This window comes from Sus scrofa, chromosome 15, assembly GCF_054392235.1.
Source record: "Sus scrofa isolate SSC_HxYL_T2T_F1_AM1 chromosome 15, Sscrofa_HxYL_maternal_Yorkshire_Landrace_v2.0, whole genome shotgun sequence".
NCBI lineage: Eukaryota > Metazoa > Chordata > Mammalia > Artiodactyla > Suidae > Sus > Sus scrofa.
The window spans coordinates 117955149-117976015 of record NC_139397.1 but is presented as its reverse complement, the minus strand read 5'-3'; the positions used below and the strand labels follow the sequence as shown (position 1 = coordinate 117976015).

The window sequence follows — 20867 nt, the reverse complement described above, 5'->3', positions numbered from 1 at the left end:
GGACAGCCCCTACATCAAAGAATTATGTGACCTCAAATGTTAATAGTGCCAAGGCTGAGAAACTCAGCCCTTAGACCGAACATTAGTGAGGTGGAGGATATTTTGCTATATACGATGAAGAGCTACGTAGACACTGAAAGCCCCCATCCTAGTGGAGGGATGCCAGGCAATAAAAGCATAAATAAACTGGAAACTATTAGGTGACAGTAAAGGCTGTGATAAAAATAGAGCAGTGTGGCAGATACAGAGTGATGGGTTAGGCACTTTAGAGTGGATGAGCAGAACGTTTCCTCACTGGAGGGGCATTTAAACTGGACCTGAATGGCGAAAAGTGACCAGCCATTGAAGATCTGAGCAAGGAGGCTGGCTGGCAAAGGAACAGTTCCTGTGAAGGTGTCAAGGCAGGGACAGCCTTGATGGGACTAAGAAACAGAAAGGATGGGAAGACAGACAGTAGAGGTGGGGAGGGAGATAGGGATGCAAATAAAATCCCAATAAGGCCCCACAGACAGCTTACTTTGGGCAGCCCTACTTCCTGGTGTACTCCCTGGGAAAAAATATTGCCTCTAAGTACTTGACAATAACCAAAATATATGATTTGTTCTGTGAAATACATTTTAAGTTGGTTTTAATATCATTGCTTCCTTTAGGAAGCAATAATAGTGCGTCTCTTCCTTAGAAATGAATTAGTTAGCAAGGTCAGTTAATGGATCTGCTTACTTCCGGTTTCAGATAAACCACATTATGTCTTCCTGTAGCATGGGGGTTATTCAAATGCAGTGCCATAAAACGGAAGTTTAAAAGGAAGGAGACCAGAACACAGCTCCATTTTGCTCTCTGTTGGAGCCTTTCAGCTGCCCTGAGTACAATGCAATATTGCAACACGTATTTCAAGAATCAATAAAGCCAGGAGGTGGGGAAGAGGGCAGTAGTGTACCAGCCTTGCCCGTGGCTACTCTGCACTCACGTCAGAGGCCAAGGAAAGGCCCATAAAAGGAATCGATAATCTAATTCTTCCTCCGTTTCTGCTGGATTTCTCACAGAAACCTGAGCCAGAGTTGTAATTTATCGAGCCAGTAAACAAAGTAAAATTTGATAGATGTCTACCAGACTGATGGGTTTATGAAATGGAAGGGGGCAGTCAGGAGGAGGATTCTATTTTTGAAGATGGGATAAACTGTATCCAGGGTCTTCCAGGCTGGAATGTGTGTGAGGTAAACAACAGAAAGCCAACCCTCAGAGGTCTGGACACACTGTTTGGTGCATCCTTAAACAGCTCTGGATTCCAAGTCTTCTCTGGGTGCTCTATTACAGTTAGTTTTAAAAAGTTTGTCAGGCGATGTTTGGGATTATTACCAGACCCCAGTTAGAAAGCACACGGGCTCTCTAAAAGCTCTCTCTCAGTTAGTGAAGCTGACAAAGCTAGACTGGCAGCTATTTCCCAGAGTCAGCACTGGTTCATGACTCAAGTAACTCAATCAGGACAAATTGTGAATTGTCTCCTGCTCTTCCTTAACCTTAGGACCCCAAGTTTTGTTCAGGGCAATAAATTGTACCCAGTTAAAAGACTATGTTTATATTTCCCAGCACCACTAAAGCTGTTTGTAGCCACATAATTAACTCCCAGCCAATGAAATTAAACAGAAGTGTTTTGTGTGACCTCTCAGAAAGCTTCTTAAAAGACAGATGATGTATAAACTTTCTCATTCTTTCCTTGCCTCATTCTGCTGCCTGGAATATGAATATGATGGCTGGACCTTTACCAGCCATTTTGTGCTATGAGAACAGCTTCATACCCTACGGAAGGAAGGCAGTGATGACTAGAGAGAGGCTGGATCTCCAAGGACTTTGTGGTGGTAGCATACAAACCTAACCTAAAGTATCCTATCTCTGGACTTGTGTTATGTGTAAGAGAATCAACTGCTTCTATATTACTTAAATCATGATTTTTAAGTTTTTGTTTAAGAAAGCCAAAACTAATCCTGAATGGTACACCAATATTTGCATAATCTGCCCACATTGAGAGATGATTTATCAAGACTAAGAACTCTCATAAAGTCTCATGTTATCTAGGTTTCTTAAAATTATTATTTCAAAATAATAATATTTTACAATAAGACTGACACTATATTAGGTTTTAGCTGACCAATTTTGACTTCATAAGGGCCCCCTATTAATCTAAGGGGTGTTTGAATGCACCTCGGCAGATCTCATCAAGTGAAAAGAATGGGATTCAGATGACCTGAAAAAAAGGGGACCTTTTTCTCTTAAAACTGGTTTAAGACATCTGGAATCATTGGTATACAGAAACAGAGACCCTCATCATCAGGCTGCTACATACAGCAGCATATCAATAATTCTCAGCTAATACCGTGTCACTAACACAGAAAGTCCTCTTTGCCTTGAGCCTCCTGATCGTCTGATGCAATGGTGTGCACTGACTGGCCCTACAGTGGCCATTCCTGGGGTTAAAACAAGAGAAGTAGCTCCTTGCAGCATGTGGTCATCATCACTGTGGCTCACCAAGTGCTTCTCACTCCCCACCTTCCAGCCACCTGACAGAGTTGTCCTTCCTGGATCTCAGTGGTTGAGGGGGGCTATGTTCTGGCCAGTGAACTGTATCACTTCCCAGTTTGGCATGTACGGCTCCCGTGAGACCCTTCAGAATTGTATCTTTCCTTTGCCATTGTATCAGGTAGTGGCTGTCCACCAGCTGAGTCCAGGAAGGCAAGGGATGCCACTACCAAGCAGGGTCCCCAAAGGTCTTTTATTGAACATATAGTGTGGGCTAGAAATACGTCTCTTTTGCTTCAATCCTGTGGGATTTCAAGGTTGTTACTGCAGCATAATCTATCTATTCTCCTGACTGGTGCACTACGCCATCCAGAAAAAAACCTTCTGAGGAGGCAGTAATCACAGAGGAACCGAATGATGTAATCTGTGGTTCCAGGAATCAGAGGACATGTGGGTAAAATTCCCTCTGATCTGACTCATCCATTTAATCCTTTTAACAGCAAGAAATTCAGTTCAAAACTCTTCTTTGTTGTTGTTGAGAAGTTGTCTATAACATATCTATCTACAAAAATCTGTCAGTAAACAAAGCAGTCCTCCCGTTTTTCAGTGACCTCAGACTCTGTCAAACTTACTGTGATCCCACATTTACATTCCATACACCACTGGCTCCACCGTGTGGTGTTCAGAATAAATAACATTTATCATAGGACTATAAAAGCAAGGTCACGTATTCAATAACACCCTTTATGCCTTGAAGGGGGCCTGCACATCATAAAAAAAAGAAAAGAAAAGAAAAATCCTATCCAACTTGTGAGGGCATTCAATCAAAAGGGAGAGGGAAAATATTTCTGTCATGTGATCTAGGAAACACAACAGTTCTGAGACTCACTCATGACTTTGTTTATTCAACTAATATTTACTGAGTTCTGCTCTGTTTCGTTTATTGTCCTGCACCCTGGGGATACAGCAATGAACAAGATAGAGTTCCTGCCTTAGTTAGAAAGACAGACAATAGAACAAAACAACAAAATGATATTTACTACAATGTTGGATGTGATAAGTGCTATAAACCAAAATGAATCTGGGTTAGGATACAGAGAGTGATAGGAAGGGGTCTTTTAAATAAGGTTGACAGAAATAGGGGCAAGCAGTCCACATTTAGCTCCCCTAAAGTTGCTTTAGATTCATGACACAGCATATCAAATACATATAAATACAAACATTTGCTTGAGACATAAAAGATTAAAATGCTTCATGATGCTCAAATCTTGGTTTCTAAACCTTATCCTGTCTTAGTTCGTTCAGGCTGCTATAACAAAAATGCCACAGACTGGGTGGCTTAAACAACAGTTATTTCTCACAGGTTTGAAGGCTGCAAAGTCTAAAATCAAGGTGTTACAGATTCAAGGGCTGTTGAGAGCTACTTTCTGGTTTGTAGATGGCCATCATCTCACTGCATCCTCCCAGGTAGCAGGGGGCTCTCTGGGGCCTCTTCTAGGAGGACACTAATCACAATTAGGAGGGCTGCACCTCCAAGACTTAATCCCTCCCAAAGGCCTTACCTCCTAATAACATCACGCTGGAGGTGAAGATTTCAACATGAATTTGGGAGGGACACAAATATTCAGGATGTAGCAATTGCCCTGAGACTAAATCTTGATTTCTTGGAGAAACCGCTGGTTTTTCAAGTCTGAGGCAGGAAATGGACAAGAAGATCTGAGGACATATTGTTGTGCCAGGAAACACAGAAGCATTCAGAGACCGACAGCAGGGTCAGGATAGTCTTTAATCTGAAACAGCAGATTATAGGGGCTCCCACTGGCAAATTGGGGGCCATTTAAGCACCAAGAAGAGTAACTGTAATTGCTATTACATTGGATGATTTAAAGTCATGAGTTTGTGCTCTTTCGTAGAATGCCAACAAAAGATATTATAGCATTAGAGAACCACTTTGCAAATTATACTGGAATACCGATTGATGCAAGGATTATTTTATCTTAATTTCCCATTGCTGATGTAACAAAGTACTGCAAACTCAGTGGCCTAAAACAACATAGATTCATCATTTTACAATTCCAGAGGTCAGAAGTTTAAAATGGGTCAGCATGGCTCTGTTCCTTCTGCAGACTCTAAGGGAAAATCCATTTCTGCCTTTTTTGGTTTCTAGATGCTGTTTCTGGATGCTATCTACAGTCTTGGCTCTCATGGCCCAACATCACTACAACCTCTACTTTCATGATAGCATCTCCTTCTCTCTGACTCTGACCCTTCTGCCTCCCTTTTAGAAGGATCCTTGGGATAACACTGGGCCCACCCAGAAAATCAAGGATAATTTCCCCATCACAAGACCCTTAAGCACACATACAAAGTGCCATTTTGCCGTGTAAGACAATATTCACATGTTCCAGGGCTAAGGATGTAGACATCACCAGGGGCCTTATTCGGCCTAACTTGTGTGGGTGTGTGTGTGTGGGTGTGTGTGTGTGCATGTACACAGATCACTTAAAAGATATTCTTGAATCTAATCAAGCCTTTAGCCCTAACTTCCAGCTTACAGAAATGATACCACAGTAAAATAATCAAATAAATTCGGATATGGGACATGCTGTCTGCTACCCTAGACTCCTCAAAATGGAAATGTCATAAAAAGAATGGAGGATATCCTAAAAATGTTTAAAAGATTTAAGAGACATGGTAAGCAAATGCAATGTGTGAACCTTGATTGAATTTCAGTACAAAAAGATATTTTGAAAACAGTGGAATTTTAAATTTGGATTAAATACTAGATGAAGTAGATGAATATTAAATTATTGCTAATGTTCTTATGTTTATATAGGATAATGTCCCCCCCCCTTTTTTTTGGAATGCCTGTTAAAATATTTAAGAGTAAACATCTGAAATCTTTCCGATGGTTTCGATAAAACCTCTGTATGTGTGTGTGTGTGTGTGTAGACAGAGAGAAAAAGAAAAAGAAAGAGATGGCAACATGTTTGATGAATCTAAGGGGAGAGTATATAGTTGTGTACCATAGCTGTATAGTCAGGTATTCAAATATTTGGCCCAACATTATTCTAGATGTTTTTATGAAGGTATTTTTTAGATGAGATTAACATTTGAATCAGAATACTTTGAGACAAGTAGATTATCCTCCCTAATGTGGGAAGGCCTGATCTAGAAGGAATTCTGCCAGCAGACCACCTTCTGACTTGAACTGCAGCGTCAACTTTTCCCCGGGTCTCCAGCTTGCCAGCCTATCCTGCAGATTTTGGACTTGCCATCTTCTGCAATCACACGAGCCAGTTCTTTAAAATTTCTTTCTCAGTGTCTCTCCCCACACATATATGTATATACACAAAAATATATAATATATAGCACAAAATAATAGGACATATTTTATTTATTCTATATAATATATAGAATATATATAATAGAGCACATTATACATATATGTGTGTGTGTATATATATATATATTTTATAAAATCCATAAGGAAAAGAGCTGGTGAGGTCAAAACAAATATCATAGAGCCCCTACCATACAACCCTAAATGGCCAAAATATTTGATGAAACAATCCATCACCATAAGACCAAATCAGCTATATTCAGTAACATGGATAGGAAATTATTTTCTGGGGTAGCAGAAAATATGCCAATTTATAGTTCATCTGAAACCAACATAATTGGGGAGGAAAAACTCAAAGATTAGTCAGAGATCAAAAGTGACCAAGTGCATCCAGCCTTCCAACCATCTCCAAGAAGGAGCCCGATGCACAAGTAAAGCCATGTTGGATGCTCTGTACTAGCCTGGCCCACTGAATATCCCCAAGTGACCTTAGTAAGCACCACATAGAGTGGACAAATTGCCAAATCAACTCTGCTCAAATTTACAAATAAGTGACTGTTATTATTTTAAACTACTAAATTTTGGGTTTGTTAAACAGCAATAAACAAATGGCACACTTGTACATGAAGTGAAGGCACAATTAAATGCTTGAATTTTAATCTTTAAGAATTTTTAGAATAATGAATTGTCAGTTCCCTAAAGACCTCCAAAATTATCCACTGATATTCTTGTTTGTGTGTTAGGAGTTTCACTAGGAACTAATGGCTTTTAAAAATACTTGATGTTTCAGTCCACATAACCATTACGCTCTTCGATATTCACCTTGTCCCATCTTACCTAGCGGAAACCCAGACAACTTGGCCCCTGTGTCCTTTCAACATAAGTCCAGTCAGCCTTGATAGTGTCCTTGCTTTCTGGCCCAAGAATCTCTCTCAGGCTAATCTCGCTTGTCTTCTGCACAGACTTGGCCTTACTCCCAAAGCCTGGCTCCTTTTATCGAGAATCAATATATAAAGACGGTAATCTGGGTATCAGGTATTTTTTGTGAAGAAACAACATTACATTCTACTCCCTTACTCCCCAGAGAGTCGCCACTATAACGCATTCAGCACCTTATTAATCTCCTGCATTTTAAAACAGTTTTACAGTCTATGTATATATTCACAAACAATAAATCATACTGTATTTCAAGGACTCTAAATCACACATTCCACATCCATTTAAAAACCATTGAATTGGAGAGGCACCTTAAAACGGATGACGAATCATAGCTTCATCGGTTGCAAGTTTTTCTTTTTAGTATTATGTGCCTTCTTGATCTATTTCATCTTAGGTGGAACAGATTCTCTTTTTATACGGTATAAAAATTTAATCATTTGAGCTTATTTTTCTGCAATTTACTTTTCTTGCTAAACATTTTAGCAAGACTTGTTTAGGTACCATTTGAATATAAATATATAATTTATATATAATAAAAGCAGTCATTTTAAGTCCAGTTTGATGAGTTGTGATAACTGTATAATGTGATCTATCACAATTATAGCATACAGTCTTCATCACCCCCAAAACCTTTGTATACCTTTGCAGTCAACCTCCCCTCCTCCACCATTACTCCTGGGAAACTACTGATTTACTGTCACCGTAGATTACTTTTAACCTTTTTTTGGAGATATAATTGACATATAACGTTAGTTTTAGATGTACAACATAATGATTTGATATTTGTACACATTGTGGAATGATCGCCACAGTAAGTCTATTAAATGTCCATCAGATTTTATTTTTTTGTCCTTTGTCTTTTTAAGGCTGCACCTGAAGCATATGGAGGTTCCCAGGCTAGGGGTTGAACCAGAGCTGTAGCTGCCAGCCTGCACCACAGTCACAGCAACGCCAGAACCGAGACGCACCTGTAACCTACACCACAGCCCACGGCAATGCCAGATCCTTAACCCAGTGAGCAAGGCCAGGGATTGAACCTGAGTCCTCATGGATACTAGTTCTTTCATTAACCACTGAGCCACGACGGGAACTCCAACTTTTAAAAGTTTTGTTCTCTTTGTGACAAGGACTTGTAGGATCTTGTCTCTTACAATTTCCAAATGTGCAGTGCAGTATTAGTAACTACAATCACCATGCTGTACATTACATTCCCATGACTTAATTATTTTATAACTGGAAGTTTGTACGTTTTGACCCCTACACCTATCTATCCCTTCCTCACTCCCAGCAACCACCCATGTTTCTGTGAGCTCTGAGAGCTGTTTTTGGTTTTTTAGATTACACAGGTAAGTCAGATCATTTCTAATTTCACTTAGCATAAGACCCTCAAGGGCCATCCACATTGTCACAAATGGCAAGATTTCTTTTAATGGCCGAATTGTACTCCATTGTGTGTGCACGTGCGCACACACACACACACACTATTGTAAATAATGTGCAATGAACATGTTTTAACTTTCATAAAATTTCATAGAAATCAAATACACATTAAGTTCTCTTTTGTGTCTGGATTCTTATCTTTTGTGTCTGGACTCACTTATCTATCCCTCCATCTACTGATGAATATTTGGGGGTCTTTCCAACTTGGAGTCGTCAGAAAAAAATCTCCTACAAGGCACTAGAAAGATGTCACAGTTTGAGAAAAGACATACAGTCATTTTCTGTACAGGATATGTCTTTTTCTTCAGCTTCTTTTTTAATTTTCTCGTTTTCAACAATTTGATTATGAGGTGCTTTAGTGAAGTTATCTTCTATGTGTTACCCTGCTTGTTGAATTTCTTAAATCTGCGGGTTACAGTTTTCAGACACTACTTCTTACATTGTTTTGTCTCCCCATCCCAAATCCTAGGAGTCCAAATACAAGTATGTTAGAGGCCAGATATTACTCCGCAGGGGACTGAGGCACTGTTCTATTTCTTTTTTTCTCTTTGTGCTTTAGTAAGCTTCAAGTTCACTGATCTTTAGTTCTGTAGTGACCCATCTGCTGTATTTCCATTTGTTCTTTCTTATCCAACTAGTGACCAAAGAGAAAATCAAAGAGCAATAGTGATTTTTAAAAATAAATCTTACGCATATTTGAATTATTGGTATAAGTGTATTAACCACAAATAAAATAAAGAACTATTAATTTAGAAATGTGTAGTTTTTTCAATATCTTCTTTATTGCCTATAAAATTAGTTTGTGTATATATACACACACACATATATATATAACATTAGAAATGACACTGAATATGACACCAATGATGGGCTGCTGTAATTTTTTACTTTGACTTCTTCTATAGAAAGTGATAACAATCTGTGGAAAATGCTTTATTGTATCATGCCAATTTACAAGTAATACTTTAAAATAATACAAAATTAATCCACAGACTTAAGTGAAGATCAACTGATCCAAAAAATTTTCTTCCTTAGTTTTTCAAGTAATTGCTAAAAGTCCAATAAGCTCATTTTCCCAAGAAAGATTATTCTAATAGCTTTGGGTGTTCAATCCGTGCGATGGTCCAGTCAGGTTTTACTCCTTGTGTAAACTCCCTCTGAAACCTGGGGAAAAAATTACAAATAATGTGAATCTTTTATTGGTCCAAATACCTCTTGGATAACTGAATAATTTGCAAGTAAATATTAGAGTTAGTTTTTAGCAAAAAGCTAATAGTTAATGATAAATTAAAATCAAAACAAAAATGTTAAAGCTACCAATTTAATCACAAAAGATATCCCCATAAAATTAGAAGTGCATTCTCAACCAAAATGAGTATTTTTAATGGACCGATCTACACTCCACAGTCCTTGAGAGAAACTAGGGTGTTATTCTGTTAAGTACTAGCTACAACACTATGCCTAATATGAGGAGAAATTAACTGGACTATCGTGATAAAAACAAGATGTTCATGGAAGCTGGTTTATGTGATTAGACTTACTCATGGCTTACACTAAGCTCAATCTTGAAAATAGCAGTGTTTATGAGCTGCCTTGATCTTAGCAGGGAATAACAGAAGAACCAGGTTAGTGTTGATTATAGTGTTCTAAATGATGTCTTAAAATAGAGACAATTCAGTAGATTTAAATTAAATAAGTACTTAAATATTTGGAATATTTGGGGTAATTACAAATAAAATTTGAAGCAAAAAAAAAAGGGAAGAAAAGCAGATTTCCTTCAAGAGAAGTGAAAAAATAAAGATATTTCCTTTACCTTAGCAAAACAGTATGTTTTCTTTCTTAGGACATATTTAGGGGATTTGTTCATTATTTCAAAGCAAACTTGTATAACTCTGGTGACATAATAGTATTCTTTTGAAAATATTAAATTATGACTTGTTCACTGTTCCAAATTCTACTGGCACAATAAAAATAACACTATAGTGTCTCTCTCTTTTTTTTTTTTTGGACATGCCCATGGTATGCCAAAGTTCCCAGGCTAGGGAGGGAACCCTTGCCACAGTGACAATGCCAGGTCCTTAACCTGTTAGGCCACCAGGGAACTCCTATAGTGTCTCTTTTAAACAGTTTGCTAACCTCTTATTAGACAGTAACTCTTTAGGTCAGGAAATTCTTCAATTCTGTATCTGAACCCCCACGAGAGTACTTGGTAAGTAGGAAATGGTAAAAAAATGTCTAGTGAGTATATGGTCCATGTGCCATCTGCAATTATGGCAGAATTTTTTTCCAAGCATGACCATAACTACATCTCCTATCCATGTCTCTTGTCTCCAAGGTGGAGAGGTAGAGTCTCTCCAAGCCCTTTCAATGTGCAGATCTTGTGATTGCTTAGACCAGAAAACCGTGGTAGAAATGATGTTTCAATCCTGGGCATAGCCCTTTACTGGTCTGGTACCCTGTCTTCTGCCTCTTGGAAGCCAAACACCACATAAACGTGTGAATAGCTTGAGGCTCTCATAAGCCCAAACCACGAAGAGAGGCCTTGGAGAATGAGATGTTACATGGAGAACTCAAGGTGCCACCGCCTGAGTGAAGAAGCTGTTGTGGAAATGAATCTGCTGGTTCCTGCCACCCCAGACAGGGGGAGCAGAGAAAACACCATGACAGTAAAAAAGCAAACAAAATGAATGGCTGCTTGAAGTTACTGAGTTTTGGAGTGGTTTGTAATGTAGTAATAGACAGCTGAAAGATCGTTTAATTAAATTCAACAATATTACCTCTTCCTAATTTCTGAACATTCCTGCTTCGTGGCCAGTATGTCTTTATGACTTTCTCTCTTCATAAATAACTTGTCAAATTTCAATCCTGTTCTTCCTAAAGCTCCCTTTAGTTTTCATACCTTCATACTACCTTTCATTTTCTAGAGAAAGGAAACAACGAAATTTGATTAGACTTACTCATAGCTTGCACTAAGAAGCTGTTTAGTTTCCATGTTCTGATCCCCCAACTTAACCTGGAACACACTGGCTCCACTTATAGTTTCACTGGGGATGTTGGCACTGGTTAGATACCAAAAGCACATCAGGATGTTAACAAACTTCCTTCCTTAGAGAAAAAACATACACACATACAAGTACAGATCACAATAATCTATCATCCTTATACCAAAATGAAATCAGCAATTGGCAACAGTTATACAGTTGTTACAAATTCAGTGCTTATTCAAGTCTGTCTTAAGATACCTGTATTGACACTTGTTCATTTTTAGAAAATTCTCTTGGGGTTTATGACCTATTTGCCCTCCTCTCTGCAAAGCAGTAATGACAACTACTACATACTGAGCATGTGCTATTTACCAAGTATGCTACATGGAGTATTTTTAATTTGTGGCATTTTCTAAAATTATAACAGATATCTATTGTCAAGCCAAAGAAGAGAGGGGTATACACTTTTTTTTTTTTTTTTTTTTTTTTTTTGCTGCTAAGTAACTACTTTAACCTCAACTGCCAGAAAGAAGAAAGATTTCTATTCTACCCTAAATCACTTTACTATGCTTAATGACTGTGCAAAAATCAAGTAGTGACCATGATGCTGAGATGCAATTTGAAATATTAGGGGAGAAGAAAACATTCATCATTAAAATATTTGGGAGTTCCCATGTGGTACAGTGGAAACGAATCCGACTAGGTACCATGAGGTTGCGGGTTTGATCCCTGACCTCGCTCAGTGAGTTGAGGATCCGGCATTGCCATAAGCTGTGTTGTAGGCTGCAGACACAGCTCAGATCTGGCGTTGCTGTGGCTGTGGTGTAGGCCAGCAGCAACAGCTCTGATTAGACCCCTAGCCTGGGAACCTCCATATGCCGTGGGTGCAGCCCTAAGAAGACAAAAAAAAAAGTACCTTTGCAAATATTTCAAATGACCATGTGTATGAAAAAATTTTCACTATTAAGAGTCCTCTATCAGCACTGCCTTGGCAAATATGTAAGCAAAGGTTAGATTTCCTATGTGCCTATCACATAATACACATGCAAATATTTGTAGAAGGAATAAGTTGGTAAGTTTTCAGGAATGTTATTGGGAAAACAGGACAAGGAGAAGAACAAGATAAAAATGCTAACATTCCTTTCAATTACTTTCAGCTTCTCCAAATAAATCCAACATGGGAATTCTGAGTTAATGTTACTTTCAGACAGTCTTTAGAAAAAATTATTTATTTTTTCTTTTACTCTTCACTCCCATGTAACACATGGCTGGACACTTACAATACTCCATTGTTTCCTTTAAGTTGGGAAGTCTGAAACACAAATGTTTACATTTTGGGACATGGGAACAGCTTATCCTAGACAGTTTTCATGGACTTAAGTGACAATGCCCTCTTCTGTGAATTAAATAGCACTGGGGAAAAATTCTAGATAGAAAGGCATAAGAAACCATTACCATATCCTAAGTCTTCCAGAACTAGATCTTTAAAGAATGAACGTATTATTTTCTCTGAAGTTCTATAAATATCCACTTGTACCAACAAAACACCCCTCATGATTATTCTTTAGTTTAGCTTATCTGGACAATTGTGGATCATTTAAAGCTGACTGGGCTCCAGCATTACCTTTCTCGTCGTAGTAAATGGAGATGTCGCCTGTAGATGTGTATACAATTTCATCTATGTCAGCAGCAAGGGCATGTTTATGGTTGTCAGGTAATGAAGTTACCTTTTCTTTTAATACATGTAGAGCCTAAGTATAGAAAAAGCAAACCATGGTTCATTGGTTGAGTTTTCGAAAGCTTTTCAAAAACTGTAATGAACTCTTCACAGAATGAATTTTGTAAAACTATTTTTAAATTTACTACCATATTTATTCACCTTCTAAAGCAAGGCTGAAAGCATCTGATTATTCAATCAGATAATTCCTAACAGAACATTCTATATAAGAACTGAAAGACATCAAATTTAACTTACTTGTGCCCTAAGCAGCCAGTCATTCTATGTTTCTGTATGATCCCAAGTACCCAAAAGGCACGACACAGGGACTCTACTTTGGCTGATGGCACACATACTATTTTAAAGCACAAATAGAGACAATCACTCCATTGCAAGAGAATAATACACTTTTTTTTTTTTTTTCTTTGTCTTTCTAGGGCCGAACCCACGGCATGTGGAGGTTCCCAGGTTAGGGGTCCAATTAAAGCTGCAGCCGTCAGCCTACACCAGAGCCACGGCAATGCAAGATCCGAGCCAAGTCTGTGACCTACACCACAGTCAAGTTTGCAACCTACATCACACCAATGCTGGATCCTTAACCCACTGAGCGAGGCCAGGGATCACACCCGCATCCTCATGAATGCTAGCAGGTTCATTAACCACTAAGCCACGACAGGAACTCCTACACTTGCTTTTAAAGGAAAACTGGAAGTATACTTTACCTCTTTGGCCACGAGTTCTTCCAATAGATCAAATTTACACTGTGACAGCAACTTGGACACATGAGAAAAAGCCTTTAAAAAATAGTAGGGGGAGGATGGTGATTATTATTTCAAAACATAATTAAAATATCACAAACATACAATGTTCATACTTAAATGGCCAAGTGTAACAAAGACTATTTTATGATAAAGGCAAATAAACAATGTTACACACTCAGATATTGATGTTAGGCATGACTCCTTCAAAAGTGGTTTCTTTTCTCTTCTCATATGGCCTTCCCACAGGTACAGCAGTAATTGAGCAGATTGCTATTTATGTATCCTCTTTAAGGACGGGGTGCGATAGTATGTGATAAACTTACTAGGTCCTCAATAAAAAATCTTCTATATGTTTCCTTTTTAAATAATGACGCTGTAATCAGCATCCTGTTATACGATGCCCCTCTTAGTCATGAATACATGGCAGCACAACTTAGGCGGTATTGGGAATCTGGTGATCTGGGCTGCAGCTGAACCTCATTAAGACACATCAAGCAGGTTTGAAAAAGTTGGAGAAAAGATAATGAGTTTGCATAGTCTAATACAGTAGATTTCAACTCTGAAATATGAGATGCCATTTTAAAGTGGGAGGGAAGTGACTGTGCTCCTCCACATTCCTAGCAGTGAGGAATGGAAATGTGGATTAAAACTCTACCTGTCTTCAAGGAGCCTCCGATCTACTTGAGGAGGGAGCCAAGGAAATGGACAAGTTCAAGGATTATGACAGGGCTTAAGAATAGGATGATTTGGTGACTATACTACCCAAGGCAATCCACAGATTCAATGCAATCCCTATCAAATTACCAAGGACATTTTTCACAAAACTTGAACAAAATATTTTAAAGTTTGTTTGGAGGCACAAAAGACCCAGAATAGCCAAAGACATCCTGAAAAAGAAAAATGGAGCTGGAGGAATCAGGCTCCCGGACTTCAGACTATACTACAAAGCAACAATCATCAAAACTGTATGACATGGCACAAAGACAGAAATTTAGATCAGTGGAACAAGACAGAAAGCCCAGAATTAAACCCATGCACCTCCAGTCAACTAATCTATGATAAAGGAGGCAAGAATATACAATGGAGAAAAGATGGCCTGTTCAATAAGTGGTGCTGGGAAAACTGGACAGCCACATGGAAAAGAATGAAATTAGAACACTCCCTAACACCATACACAAAAGTAAACTCAAAATGGATTAAAGACCTAGATATAAGACCAGATACTATAAAACTCTTAGGGGAAAACATAGGCCAAACACTCTCCGACATAAACGACAGTAATGTCTTCTCAGATCCACTTCTTAGAGTAATGACAATAAAAATAAACAAATGGGACTTAAAAAGTTTCTGCACAGCAAAGGAAACCCTAAACAAAATGAAAAGACAACCCACAGAATGGGTGAAAATCTTTACAAATGAATCAACTGACAAGGGATTTATAAGCACCTTCTGCAGCTCCATACCAAAAAACCAAACAATCCCATCAAAAAATGGGCAGAAGATCTAAACAGACAATTCTCCAAAGAAGACATATAGATGGCCAAAAAACACATGAAAAAATGTTCAACATCACTATTAGAGAAATGCAAATCAAAACCACTATAAGGTATCACCTTACATCAGCCAGAATGGCCATCATCAAAAGTCTACAAACAGTAAATGCTGGAGAGGGTGTGGAGAAAAAGGAACTCTATTACACTGTTGGTGGGATTGTAAATTGGTACAACCACTGTGGAAAACAGTATGGAGATTCCTCAGAAAACTAAAAACAGAACTACTATTGGATCCAGCAATCTCTCTCCTGGGCATCTATTCAGAGAAAACCATGACTCGAAACGACTCATGTACTTCATGGAGTTCCCGTCGTGGCGCAGTGGTTAACGAATCCGACTAGGAACCATGAGGGTGCGGGTTCGGTCCCTGCCCTTGCTCAATGGGTTGATGATCCGGCGTTGCTGTGAGCTGTGGTGTAGGTTGCAGACATGGCTCGGATCCCACGTTGCTGTGGCTCTGGCACAGGCCGGAGGCTACAGCTCCGATTGGACCCCTAGCCTGGGAACCTCCATATGCCGCGGGAGCGGTCCAAGAAATAGCAAAAAGACAAAAAAAAAAAAAAAAAACAAACCTCATGTACTCCAATGTTCACTGCAGCACTATATACAATAGCCAAGACATGGAAACAACCCAAATGCCCATCGACAGAAGAGTAGATAAAGAAGATGTGGTACATATACACAAGGGAATACTACTCAGCCATTAAAAGGAAAAAAAAAATAGAGGAGTTCCTGTCATGGCTCAGTGGTTAACGAATCCTACTAGGAACCATGAGGTTGCAGGTTCCATCCCTGGCCTTGCTCAGTGGGTTAAGGATCTGGCATTGCCGTGAGCTGTGGTGTGGGTTGCAGATGTGGCTCGGATCCTGCATTGCTGTGGCTCTGGCGTAGGCCAGTGGCTATAGCTCCGATTAGACCACTAGACCACTAGCCTGGGAACCTCCATATGCCTCGGGAGCAGGCCAAAGAAATAGCAAAAAGACCAAAAAAAAAAAAAAAAAGGTAGATAAATAACAGCACTTGCAGCAACATGGATAGACCTAGAAATTATCATGCTAAGTGAAATCTGTCAGACAATGAGTCACCAACATCAAATGCTATCATTTACATGTGGAATCTAAAAAAAAAGGCTACAATAAACTTTTTTGCAGAACAGATACTGACTCACAGACTTTGAAAAACTTATGGTTTCCAAATAGTGTGGGAGATGAGGAGATGCACTGAGGGTTTGGGATGGAAATGCTATAAAATTTGATTGTGATGATTGCTGTATAATTATAAATGTAATAAAATGCATTGAGTAATAAAAAAAAAATCCCCCCCTCAAAAAAAAAAAAAAAAAAAAAAGAATAGGATGATTTGGGAGCATAAAGGTGAACACTTAAGCCATCTGGGAGCACCAGAGCAGGCTTCCTAAAGGAAGTAACATCTAAGATGAAATTTGAAGAACTGGCAAGAGAAAGAGTATGTACAGGTATGTCAGACAGACAATACTGAATAAGTGTTACAAGCTGAACTGTGTTCCCCAAATTCATATGTTGAAGCGCTAACTCCCAGTACCTCAAAACGTGACTATATTTGGAGATGGGGCCTTTAAAGAGGTGAAAAGTTAAATGAGGGTGGGCCACCACCAATCTGACTGGTGTCCTTATAGGAGCTAATTTGGAAACACACAAAAATACCAGCGCAATGCATGCAGAGGAGAAAAAAACCATGTGAGGACACAGCAAGAAGGCAATCATCTACAAGCAAAGGGGAGAGGCCTCAGAGGAAACCAAACCTGTCAATACCTTGTTCTTAGACTTCTGGCTTCCAGAATTGCGAGAAAATGAAGTTCTGTTGTTTTAAGCAACCCAGACAGAGGTATTCTGTTGAGGCAGCCCTATCAACAATGGAGTTAAATTCTGAGGAAAAAGAAGCATACTTCTAAATGGATTCAAGGACCCCTTGCTAACACTTTAGAGGCTCTCAGGGTTCAGAGACACTATATGATTTAGCAAGCCTTTGTGTACAGAAGATGGGTGGTATCTGGTAAGACGAAACAAAGACAATAACCATCATGTTGAAACCCAGCTATGAGACTCTATTTCATGTGGCCATAGAAGATCACACCTGAGCAAATTATCCTGTAAGATGATAATGAACCATTAGGAAAGAGGCTGCCCCAATAAGGCTTTGATGATATGAGGTTGCCTAACCTAAACAGCCCTCTTTTTCATAGAAAAGGCTAAAATGTGCTTGCAAGACATGAGAAAACAAACAGTATATGGTTAACGTGGTTTGATGGCAGTAACAGAAAGATATATCACATGCACAGGTCTACACTGTGACGCTGATACAATAAGATATATACATTTGGCCTTCATTCTGGTTTCTGGCACAGAACTCCTAAAATAAGCCCCTTCCAACTATACCTGCATTTAGGCTAATGAGGTGAACTCTTAAAAGATGGGGGTGACTATCAGAGGAACCAACCATGTGATCAGAGGGTTGGAACTTTCACCCCTGTCTCTCCTACCAGCTGTGACTTCCAGGTAGGGGAGAGGGGCTGGGGAATGACCTAATCACCAATGGCCAATGATTTAAACAATCATCCTACATAAGTAAAAGCTAGATAGAAACCCTAGCCCAAGAGATTAGCTCTGGGAACACATGGAGGAGCTGGGAGAGTGAGCCCCTGGAGAGAGCATGGAAGCTCCACACCACATCCCACATACCTTGTCCTATGCATCTCTTCCAGGTGGCTGTTCTTGAGTTGTATCCTTTATAACAAAACTGGAAATAGTAAAGTACTTTCCTGAGTCCTATGAGCCATTCTAACAAACTACTGAACCTGAGGAAAGGAGATGTGGAAACACCTAACTTATAGCTGGTCAGTCAAAAGTACTGGAGGCCTGGACTTGTGACTAGCATCTGAAGTGGGGGCAGTCATGTCGGACTGAGCCCTTAACCTGAGGGGTATGCATTAAATCTGGGAAGTTAGTGTCAGAACTGTTGTAAGCTGCCCTGATAAGGCCTTGATGATACAGGAGTGCTTAACCTAAAGAGGCTTCTAGAAAATAGTCCACTTTTTCATAGAAAAGGCTAAAACATTCAAGCAGGATAAAGGAAAACAAACGATGTATGATTAATGTGGCTTGATGGCAGTAATATGGACGATATCATGTCATATGTACGTAGGAATGAAAAGTAGGATTTGCGGGAGCTAACGAATCTGTTAAAGGGTTGTATTTCATCGGACCACCTATTCCTCTGGCTCACATGATGAATAAAATCTTGCCTAGATGGATATTAAATAAGCTACAAGAACATATTGTACAACACAGGGAATATAGCCAATGTTTTATAGTAACTATAAATGGAGTATAACCTTTAAAAATTGTAAATCACTAGATTGTAAACCTGTAACTTACATAATATTGTACATCAACTATACTTCAATTAAAAATTTTTTAAATAATAAATTTAAAAATAAAAAGCTTGCCTAGATTGTACTTAACCATCTCAATTTCTAGTGACTCTGGAAGACCAAGACTGCTTGTAGGGTGGGTCACAGGATAGTGAACCTCAGCAATTGCTAGCTATGCATCCTTGAGCCAATCATTGCATTTTTTTAGAAGTTGATTTTTATCAGCTATAAAGGAGAATTAGACTAAAATGATGAGCCCTAAGGTAACTTTTTGTTTTCATGTTTTATGATAAAAAAGAAAAACTTAATGAACATAATCTAATTGATAACTTGATATTCACAACCCAAGATAACTCTTACCGCTGGCAGGTGAGCCAAAGGAGAAAAAGTTGAGGTGAGAGTCAAGTAGCCAGTGTTTTTGTACCAGATTATTTCCAAGCCTTAGAATTATATCTATGCAAAAAAATGCACAGTTGCCTTATGAGATCTAGTAGGAAGGGTTCTTTTGGACACATCCTTCGAAATCATACTGGTTTGCTTATGAAAGGTATGTTAAGTAACCACTGGTTTATTGGGAACTGCTAAATATTTGCTATGGATGACCCAACATTCTTTTTGGAAATGCACAAAAGTTGACTTAGATGGGGCACAACTGCATATAGACTGGCTGATGAAGTGTGCAGATACTACTTAACAGCAAGTATAGGGGCTAAAACAGCTCACAGCTGGAGGCCCTTTAGTATCAAACAGTGACTAAAAAGTGTCCCATGCTCCCGTGTTGAGAGGAAATAGGCACTTAGGCCTGATTCCTGCCCATGGTTGGGAGATGACTTCCATTCCTTATTGACACATAAAAGAGCATGAGGTAGACAAGCTCAAGTCATCAGCTGCAACCGTGGAAAAAGTAGCATCATGATTATTTACCTCTGCACAGGCAAAAGATTTTGAGAACATAAGCAGAGATTTATCCCTTACAATGCTATTAATCAGGTCTGCCCTTTGCTTTTTAACTCTTTTATAAAAAGATAAATCAATCAAGAGTTGACTCCAGGAAGCAAAAAGCAGGAGTTAATACTGATAATGATTACATAAAGCTGAAAACATTTAATTTATAACAGGCAGGTCACATAAATAAACATTAATGGCCTTGTTTATAGAAATAATCTGAAAAAATTAGGAGTAAATATATCAATACCAGCATACAATCAATACTGCCTTCTTCATTCTGCAGAAAATGACATTCAGAAAAAAGAGCCATTGGCAGAAGTGGCCGAAACAGGCTTTGAATCCATTTCTATTTGATTCAAAACCTGTAGAGAGTGGAAAAGATAATTAAGGGACTTCACCCTGGAGTCTCCATCAAACCCTTTTATTCTCGGCGACCATATAAAACATAAGGAGACGCTTAAGTCAGGAAGTGTCCGGAGGGCTCTGCGGCTGCGTGACTACCCATATTTCATAACTTGGGACCTGGTGGAAATCTCACCGCTAAACACTTTTTCGTGTAATAGCTGAATGCGTGAGAGGTGGGCAGATTATCTGCAGAGAAATTAAACAAACCTGCTTCGCTCCCTCTGAGAATTCTGCGATGCTGAACTCTTGGTCGAAATAGGCCCAGATAAGGAAGGAGTAAATTCGAGTCCGAACCCAGTTGATGGGGTTGGGGAACCCCAGAATGATCATCTTGGTTTTCTGGCGCTGCTGGGGCTGATCCTCCGTGCTGTAGGTTCGCCGAGAGCAGGAAGAGAAGGCGGGGAGGGTTGCAGGGAGCTCCCGAGGGCTGAGCAGGGGACGCCCAGGACCCCGAGCTGGCAGCGCCAAGGCCCAAGAGACTCGAGGAAATGGGGTCGTTCCCGAACCAAGGCGGCGGCGGCAGAAGCAGCAAAATCCAGGCCATGGCGGCCTCACCTCGGTCGAACCAGGGCTCTGGAGTCGGGCGGCCCAGCCGGGCAGAGGCCGAAATAGCAGTAAGCGGGATAAAAGACGTACGGCCAGCGCCATCTTTGTGACCTTTCACCCCCAGCGTTTGCTAGTGCAATACGGAAAGAAAGTCGGTGGGAAACACCTCAGCGGGTTTGGAGAAAGACTGGAAGAGTCAAGCTGGTCTGTTGCTGCCACCCCTGGTGAGTCCGCCCCATCCCCGCTCTTCAGCACACGCGGCCCCCAGGCCGGCGCTCCAACTTGCGGAACTCGCTACTCTGCCGGGC

General features: G+C 39.6%; 1 protein-coding gene across 6 annotated transcripts; it reads right to left on the bottom strand.

Moving 5' to 3' along the window:
- Positions 1-8996: 8996 nt before the first annotated feature.
- Positions 8997-20680, bottom strand: MAIP1 (matrix AAA peptidase interacting protein 1). Of its 6 annotated transcripts, none has more exons than XR_014830092.1 (5): positions 20221-20680; positions 13660-13731; positions 12845-12971; positions 11194-11295; positions 8997-9400 (listed from the first exon to the last, which is right to left on the bottom strand). XR_014830092.1 is itself a non-coding variant. In XM_003133571.4 (5 exons), exons 1-5 carry the CDS (start codon positions 20659-20661, stop codon positions 9322-9324), a joined length of 867 nt encoding a protein of 288 aa, XP_003133619.1. In that variant the 5' UTR covers positions 20662-20680; the 3' UTR covers positions 8997-9321. The 6 variants fall into 6 exon arrangements, 2 of the variants coding, with proteins under 2 accessions (XP_003133619.1, XP_084856446.1); XR_014830093.1 differs by lacking the exon at positions 11194-11295 and adding an exon at positions 11014-11156; XM_003133571.4 differs by having other exon boundaries at positions 11194-11341.
- Between the last annotated feature and the right edge of the window lie 187 nt (positions 20681-20867).